Source organism: Oncorhynchus clarkii, chromosome 23, assembly GCF_045791955.1.
Source record: "Oncorhynchus clarkii lewisi isolate Uvic-CL-2024 chromosome 23, UVic_Ocla_1.0, whole genome shotgun sequence".
In the NCBI taxonomy this organism is placed as follows: domain Eukaryota; kingdom Metazoa; phylum Chordata; class Actinopteri; order Salmoniformes; family Salmonidae; genus Oncorhynchus; species Oncorhynchus clarkii.
In genome coordinates, this window is record NC_092169.1 from 19,820,002 (window position 1) to 19,829,174 (window position 9,173).

At 39.2% G+C, this 9,173-nt stretch overlaps 1 protein-coding gene across 1 annotated transcript in view; it reads right to left on the reverse strand.

Annotated features, from left to right (window-relative positions):
* The window catches only part of LOC139381452 (attractin-like protein 1), a 337,715-nt gene extending 335,004 nt beyond the window's left edge, over positions 1 to 2,711 (reverse strand). Inside the window, exon 1 of the mRNA XM_071124992.1 lies at positions 1,685 to 2,711. Within this exon, the coding sequence (XP_070981093.1) occupies positions 1,685 to 1,926 (242 nt within the window). The 5' untranslated portion in view covers positions 1,927 to 2,711. The remainder of the gene's footprint in view (positions 1 to 1,684) is intronic.
* Between the last annotated feature and the right edge of the window lie 6,462 nt (positions 2,712 to 9,173).

Sequence of the window (9,173 nt, forward strand, 5' to 3'; positions counted from 1 at the left end):
CTCTGAGTGTGGTGTCAGTAAAATAACCTCACACTCAACGTCAACAAAACAAAGGAGATGATTGTGGACTTCAGGAAAGAGCAGAGGGTGCACCCCCCTTTCCACATCGACGGGACAGTAGTTGAGAAGGTGGAAAGTTTTAAGTTCCTCAGCGTACACATCACGGACAAACTGAAATGGTCCAGCCACACAGACAGCGTGGTAGTTTATAAGGTAGTTGTTGTGAAATTGTTAGATTACTTGTTAGATATTACTGCACAGTCGGAACTAGAAGCACAAGCATTTCGCTACACTCACATTAACATCTGCTAACCATGTGTGTGATCAATAAAATTAGATTTGAAATTAGATAGTACTTTTGACAAAAGTAGCTCAATAAAACAGTGAATTTGCCCACACTTTCTAAATCATGAATTCACTGCCAGTGTAGCAGAGCTAGGCCTACATCCCACCCCTTACAGAACCAATCAGTCGATATAGTCGAGAACAATCATCAGAAATCACGCGATATGAATTAGACAGTGGGGCATCGCCTGACCTACTAGTTGGTCAGAAGCTTCAAATCAATGTTTCATATCGTAATTTCCAAGTAGGCTGTAATGATACTTTTTATTGTGCTGTAACTGAAACTAGAAGAAGATCTTCTGATGTCCTTTCCCTTCGTCAAAGGTACGTAATGGATTTTTAAAAGTGTTTTAACCCCGGGATAGCACGCTAATATGACCCATAGTAGGGAATATATTTTTGTTTGTGCAATTCGATCTACAGTACATCTACACCACAACTATGAAACATTGATTTGAACTTTCTGACCAACCAACTAATTTCAATTGTATTGGGTGTACATCCGGAAACGTCATGAGTCATGTGACCCGTTTATCTTCAACCTAGCTTCAGGCGGCGCCCCACTGTCTGATTCATATCGGTTGATTTCTGATTGTCGTTGATGGTTCTAGACTGATTGCAATTGTATTGGGTGTACATCCGGCAACGTAACCCGTTTTGGCAGTTGTTTCAGTACAGCACAACAGGGAGAGAACAAACTCCACTGAACTAGTTTCAATGTGTGGGAGTTGGGAGTTTCTGGACTTTGGGTAAACTTCTCCTTTAAATAGTGTGTCCCAGGAATCACCCTTAGTGGTGTGTGCAACACCTAGATGCATCCAGTTTTCAGGGATACAGTATCTTCAACCTAGCTTCCAGTTTCCCCTGAACTGGACGTGGGGACTGTGCTCAGGCATTTATTTAACGCCTGCTAAATTAGGTTAGCCATGAAATGACAGCAATTGCAAGCCCCAACCACAAGATAAAAAAAACATGGCTTTATCTGTTGAGTCTACAGGTGACTGCTGCTAGGCCTATTTGATTGGGAAATCGATAAGATTCCCCTGAGATAATTATTTGGACAAAAACCACCCTTGCGGGAAATGTAAAGACTTTATATTGTGGCGTGGCCAGAGAGCAATAGCAAAGGAATGCGCCAGGTTATGGAGTCATGGCTCTCGATATTGGTTGAAGATTTTGAAGCATCAGCGGCATACCAATAATTGTCTACTTCAGACCGAGGTTGTAATAATGTCTAGTTGAATTTGTCTTTGAACAAAGGTTACAAAGTAGTCTAGATACAACCAACCAATACTCCATTAGGATGTTACTTTGAAACATTATATTTGTGGATACTTACTTGAATCTTCCCTGACAGTGTTGACACAGGTCTCCAACCCATCCTTGGTCACAGACGCAAGTCCCATTGGTGCATTTCCCAGAGAAGCAATTTTTATCACAGGACTTGGAGACTGATGCTTCGGTGTAAAACACCAAGTACAGCATAAGAAATGCCCCAAAATATATTTGTATGTCCTGGGGTCTCGTATTTGAATATTTAGTCCATGTGCGTCGACGCATTCCTCGGCAGTCCCCACCCATTCTACTTTAGAAACAGGTAAAGGTCTACTTTTCTGGTGAAGACTCCCTTATTCACACTTAAACAGCTGGAGTGACCAACTATACGTCACTTATTGGTAATAGATCATTTGTAAACAAAGCATGGGCGTATGCATGGGATAGCCATAAAGCGTAATAATACATACACTCAACGTCCAAATAGGCTTATTTATAGGCTATATAAACATAACTCTGAAATCTTAGCATATTGCTAGTCATCTCAGACAACTAACGTTAGAGCATCATCGGACAACGATGCCTGCAAATTTGCACTGACTTTAATGCACTCCTATTAAACTTTCTTGAACTAATGAATGCACACACCGTTATTCCCTCAGGCTAAGAAGCCATTTTAAAAAACCAAAGAAAATTGTTGTGTATAAGTTGTAGGCCTATTCTAAATGAAGTATTTTCCAAGCAATTTTCAAGTTCGCCATTCTAATGTTTCCAGAAAAACTGGAAGAAAAGAGTTTGTCACAGGATTGATGTTAGTTCTGGATTCCTATTTCCATTGCAAGAGTCGGTTTTGGATGTTGTTCGCTGCGGTGGAGAATGCAGCAACTCGGACAAATAGATCAAGTTGACCGTTCTCCGTTCCGCTTTTTCCCACGTCCAGGTTAGGCGCATTCACCGAAGATACGAGTTATTTGCATTAAAATCCTTTTAATCCTTGTCAGAGAGAGCGATATTCGCCGATGAATAACAACACGAGTCCCCTACGTGAAGATGCTCGCACAGCTGGTTTTTCAACGGTGAAACTCCTGGACAAAGCTCCGAGCATGAGCAGTGCAAAATTACGCATTTAAAGAGACAGTAGCTACACGATTCAGCTGTATGGAGCGATAGTGTTCCTGACGTATAACTGAGAATTACAATACTAGAACAGCTAAAAACCTGCTTATGTTGGGATAAATGTCAGCCATTTTGGTCAGGGAGTTTGTCAACCATGGTTTACCAGTGCTGTGATAAGATATTGTGTAAAATAATGTATTTGAAGAATTTATCAGCACAGTTTGATAGATAGCTAGCCAGGCAGTTTTAGAGTAATGATTCCAAACATTTTTCAAATGAACTGACAATATGCCAACATTACATTTTAAGCTGCAATATGTAACTTTCTGGGTGAAGACTAATTTCACATAGAAATGTAAGCATTGAAAGCAAGTCTAAGAAGAGGTAGATCTGTTCTACGTGCGCTATTTCTATGCGTCCCGTTATTACATTTTGTTTTTGGATCTTTTACTTTCAGTTTTGTACACTAGCTTCAAACAGCTGAAAATACAATATTTCACAGTGATTTAGATGGTATAATGATTTTCTACACTATACTTGCTTGTTTTGTCACATAAACTGAATTTAAGCAACTAGGAAATGGCAGGGTGATTTCTGCATAGTGTATCTTTAACAAATGCAGTCAATTCACAGCTGGCTGAAATCTGTTGATGTGATAGGATTTAGACAAGTTGTAAATGCAACAATTACTTATGTTGTATCATATAATAGAACTCACAGTTTCCAAGAAAACAAAAATGTTGACATTTATGGTCTGTTTACATATATTTTAGAGGCTATATGCAGAAAATGTATATAAAACCCGTATAAACTGTATTTATAATTATATGACAAATTTTAGGTTGACAAATTCTATTGCAACATTTTTTATGTATCACATGCCTACAGGATTATGCCTCTACTGCCATTCATTCTGATTAGACTGGTTTGGATTTCTTCCTGACCTTTATGGCTGCCATTTTCACCTCCATTCTGGAACTTTGTGGGTTTATGACATACCGCTATAGTGATTTAATAGGATCTCTATGGTCCCTATACAGAACCTTACCACAATCACATCACATAATTTTCCCATGGGCAATTTCAAACCATTGTGGCAGAAATGTTTTCCTGTCTTTGTTACTGACCTCAAGTTCCCTTGGCTCTGCTAATATATTTCATCTCAATTTGTTTTAAATGGCACACACTTGACATGAGGCCAGGAAGATGATTGATTATAGATGCTGTTGAACAAGTACAATAACCTACCATGGATTCAGCCTTTTCTACTCGACCAAGAAAATAAGCTATCATTACAAAAATGTAACTGGTTTGCCATAAAATTGCCTAGGCCTACATGTGTTGAGTGAGTTTTATAATTATAAATGAAATTTGTTGTTTTGCTTTCAATCGAATTGTCAAGAATCAATATACATTTTTCTTTTTAATTTACCTCGCGATGGGTCTATGCGACCCAATCAATATTTCTGCATTGACACCAGGGTGAGAAAAATTCTAAGCTGCATAATGGAATTTACCCAAGCAACAAGAATACAAAGCCAGCATAAATGGTTCACTGTGGTATTTGAATAATTTTTCAGAGTTGTAATGAGGATTCAGGTCTGACCTTGTTCATCATCACCTTCAGTAGCATTATCAGTCTAAATGGTCATCATCATTAGGCCCTGTCCTCCATTTGCTATTCTGGGTGATATAATTAAGCTGCTTACACATGCCAATGGTAAAAAGTAACTTATTGCTTTAGTAAAAAAAACATGAGTATTTGTTTCCATAAAATACAAAAGATTAAGATTCTCTTGGGAAATGTTGAAGAGGTCATGTTCAATTTTGTTTGGGGGGGGATTCACTAAGTGAATGTACTTTGGAGGAGAGGAATGTATCTCTGTTGCTAGAAACAGAGCAACACAGAGATAATTGCATTATATTGCATGTTTATTGCAGGCCCAGAAAAACATTAGAGAGAACTTTGAATTCAATCAATCCCAAAATGTTCCTCTTTGTCCAACAGCTGTGAGTGGGGCTGAAGTAGCATCGGAGAAAAGAGCCATCCTAGCTGGAAAGACCTTGAAGATAGGCTAGTGGCAAAGCCCACAAAAATTGTAGATACACCTACCCGAGGTATAACAAAACTCAACAATTTTTTTTCAAATCTATGATGTCTCTAATTTATTAAATGGATGGTTGTGTAAAAATATTTTACTGCAAAAGTGGTTAAATTGATAGATATTGTGACACACCCTCTAAACTCATGGGCCACATAAACTTATGTTACCCAACATTGCAAGCTCTGAAATAACTAAAAACAAGTAGTCAGTTGTTTGCCATACATACACAAACAATTAGTGTAAGGATATCTTAATTAACCTTGGAAATATAGACCTGTAAACATAGAAATACAATAGGCAGAAATATCAACTATGAATATTTATGATGAATGTAAGCTTTACTTTTGGTAGTTGAGGATTAGACAACTTTGTTCACATTCAGTGCTGTATGGTCCTGTCTGACAAAAATACATAGTTGCATGTTTTTTAATGTTGTGGTTATTATAATTGTCTCCAAGAAAAAGAAGTGGGCTCAAACATTTAAATAAAAATTGTTAGTAACTGCTAGAAGGGATGATTGATGGTGAATTAGGCTTATAAATGACAGTTTTGGGAGATTCAGGATGGCATTGATATTACATTGGAGATTTGCAATTCCTATGACATGCGAAGGCACATTAAGTTGATGGCATTTCTTGTCTAAGAGTCTCAGGTTGTGTTTGTTCATTGTGGTGAACACCTGCCTTATGCGCTTGTCATTATGTGTGGTTGCATCCTCCCCATACACCATAATGTCACCAAGTCAACATACAGTATATTGCAGCTCCAGGGCAGACAGCCAGGATGGTGGACATGATTTTCTAGAAGAAGCAATGTGCCAGCACAACCCAAACAGCATAAGAGTGCACCGGAACATACCAATATGCATCACGAATGCACTGAGCCAGTGGAAGCTCATGTTAGATTTAGGCTGCCGTTTTGGATTAGCAATGAATCAAAGCTCACTTCTAAATGATAAGGAGGTGACTTAATAACCCAATCCTGGAGGCACAAGTTATACCACAGTGGGGGCAAGTTGTAATGCTAGGGAGTGGGTGTTCGAGTCCAGGGTTGGATTCTCTTTCCTTTCATTGGAGCCTCAAAGTTGCCTCATTGATCCTCAAAGAGGCTTGTGTCTTAAAATACTTGGTGTTGCCATGCCTAGCACTCTGCTGCCATTTCTATATCCAGACAAAGGTGTTTGAGTGTAATTATGGTGGGCATATTGGATTCCCAACATAATTCAATTACATACAAATTGTCTTGATTATAGGTCATAAGTACAGTACACAAATCTGAATAATTGTCTCTCATTTAAAACATGTAGAGCGGTTATGCAGGTGATTAAACCACAATTGAATGGTATTGTGGCAGCCATATTGGATTGTGGACATCATTATGGACGCCCCCTAACGTAATTGCAAGAGTAGGGGCTGAACACATAAAATCCACAGAGGAACCTTTGACTGGAAAAAAGTACAGTTTTTCGTGTCTGAGTATAGCCACAACATAAAAATAAAATAAAAAAACACGTGTAACTGTTTGTTTTACTGGCAGGACCATCCAGCACTGAAAGAGAGCAAATTTGACTTGGAAAGTTATCTATTAATCAGCTACTAAAAAGGTAAGCTTACATTCATCATAAATATCCCTAGATGATATTTCCGCCTATTGTATCTCTGTGTTTACATGTCTGTATTTCCTAGAATGGTGATAAAAAGACAACGGTTTTGTATAAAATTACAGTGTACACTGATCCTTTCTTTAGACACTGGGCCGAGATAAGAGCATCACATGATGAACAGAACATACATTTCTAGATCATCATCAAAGGGGTATACTACAAAACAGGATCAATGAGTTAGCCAGCTAATTTTGATAATCAACAAGAAATAACGGTTGATTTTCGCATTAATTAAGAAAGCTAAACATACAGTACCAGTCACAAGTTTGGACACACCATTCAAGGGTTTTCTTTATTTTGTAAAAAATTTCTACAATGAAGAATCGTAGTTTTGATGTATTCACTATTATTCTACAAAGTAGCGACCCTTTGCCTTGATGACAATTTTGCACACTCTCGTCATTCTCTCGACCAGCTTCACCTGGAATGCTTTTCCAACAGTCTTGAAGGAGTTCCCACATATGCTGGGCACTTGTTGGCTGCTTTTCCTTCACTGCGGTCCAACTCATCACAAACCATCTCATATGGGTTGAGGTCGGGTGATTGTGGAGGCCAGGTCCTCTAATGCAACACTCCATCACTTTCCTTATTGGTCAAATAGCCCTTACACAATCTGGAGGTGTGTTTGGTCATTGTCCTGTTGAAAACAAATTAAAGTCCCTCACACCATTACACCTCCTCCTCCATGCTTCACAGTGGGAACCACACATGTGGAGGTCATCCATTCACCTACTCCGTGTCTCACAAAGAAATGGCGGTTGGAACCAACAAACTCAAATTTGGCTCATCAGACCAAAGTACAGATTTCCACCGGTATAATGCCCATTGTTCGTGTTTCTTGGCCCAATGAAGTCTTTTCTTATTATTGGTGTCCTTTAGTAGTGGTTTCTTTGCAGCAATTCGACCATGAAGGCCTGATTCACTCAGTCTCCTCTGAACAGTTGATGTTGAGATGTGTCTGTTACTTGAACTCTGTGAAGCATTTATTTGGGCTGCAATTTCTGAGGTTGGTAACACTAATTAACTTATCCTCTGGAGCAGAGGTAACTCTGGGTCTTCCTTTCCTCTGGCGGTCCTCACGAGAGCCAGTTTCATCATAAAGCTTGATGGTTTTTGCGACTGCACTTGAAGAAACTTTCAAAGTCCTTCAAATTTTCCGGATTGATTGACATTCATGTCTTAAAGTAATGATGGACTGTCGTTTCTCTTTGCTTATTTGAGCTGTTCTTGCCATAATATGGACTTGGTCTTTCACCAAATAGGGCTATCTTCTGTATACAACCTCTACCTTGTGTGAGGACAGACGCTGGGGACGAGAAGCAGCTACAGGGAGTGAACATTTAAAGAATTACGGACATGAAACAGAATACGGACAGCGTCTGGACAAGGGAAACGGAAACAACAACAATACTGATGCAGGGAACACATGGGGAAAGGCAATCAACAAATTAAAGGAGTCCAGGTGAGTTCAATGAAGCACTGCTGCGTGTGATGGTGACCGGTGATGAAGCGCAGGTGCATATAATGATAGTGAGATGTGTATGTAATGAAGGCAGTCTGGCACCCTTGAGTGCCGGAGAGGCAGAGCGAACAGGCGTGACACCTTGTCACAACACAACTGATTGGCTCAAATGCATTAAGAAGGAATGTCAGGCCTGTTCTCGCTCTGCGCCAGGCTACCCTGCATTACGCACTCCTGCCACCATTATTTACGCACACCTGCCTTCCTTTGTCATGTGCTTCAGCGATATTGGACTTACCTGGACTCACTCAATCACCTGTTTATTTCCTCCCCTATATTTGTCAGTTCCCCAGCTCTGTTCCCCGCTGCTGCATTGTTTGTTGTCTGTCTTTGTGTTTCGCTGTTCCTGTCCTGTTGCATGTCCGTTCCTAATTAAATGTCAACTCCCCTTACCTGCTTCTATTCTCCAGCGTTATTCCTTACAAGAAAATAAATTCCATAAATAAACTTTTAACAAGGTACACCTGTGAATTGAAATGCATCCCAGGTTACTACCTCATGAAGCTGGTTGAGCGTCACTATTATTCTACAATGTAAAAATAGTCAAAATAAAGAAAAACCCTGCAATGAGTAGCTGTGTCCAAAGTTTTGACTGGTACTGTATATATGTGTTTCTGTTTGTTGAGTCTATTAGACCATTCCCATTTCAAGCTTATCTTTATTTAAAATAAAAAGTATTTCAGAATATTTAGGCAAGTTAGCTGGCGAACTCCTTTATGCTGCTTTGTTGTATATCCTCAGCTCTGCCATCTGTCCCTACCATAGCCAGATAATATAAGAATCATTGGTTAGTATAACAGAGTCTGTTTGCCTACTTGCTGGTTCCCTCATGCGTCCACAAACTGTTACTGCAAGTATTCAATACTGTGGCCCTAAGAGGCAAACTAGCTTTCAAAATAATAGGCTGTGAAGTTTTGTAAAAGGCTTCAAAGTTTGGTAAAAGCCTGCGAAATTTGGTAAAAGGCCACAAAATATTTTGTCCAGAGAAATATTTTGGCCTGCAAAATATTTCAAAGACCTGTGAAATGACGTAATGACATAATAAGCACAACATAAACATGTTACAAAGCATTTACAACCGTATGTCATGCTTTATAAAGGGTTCATAAATGTGACATAACTGTGTGACATAATCACCATGTCAAAT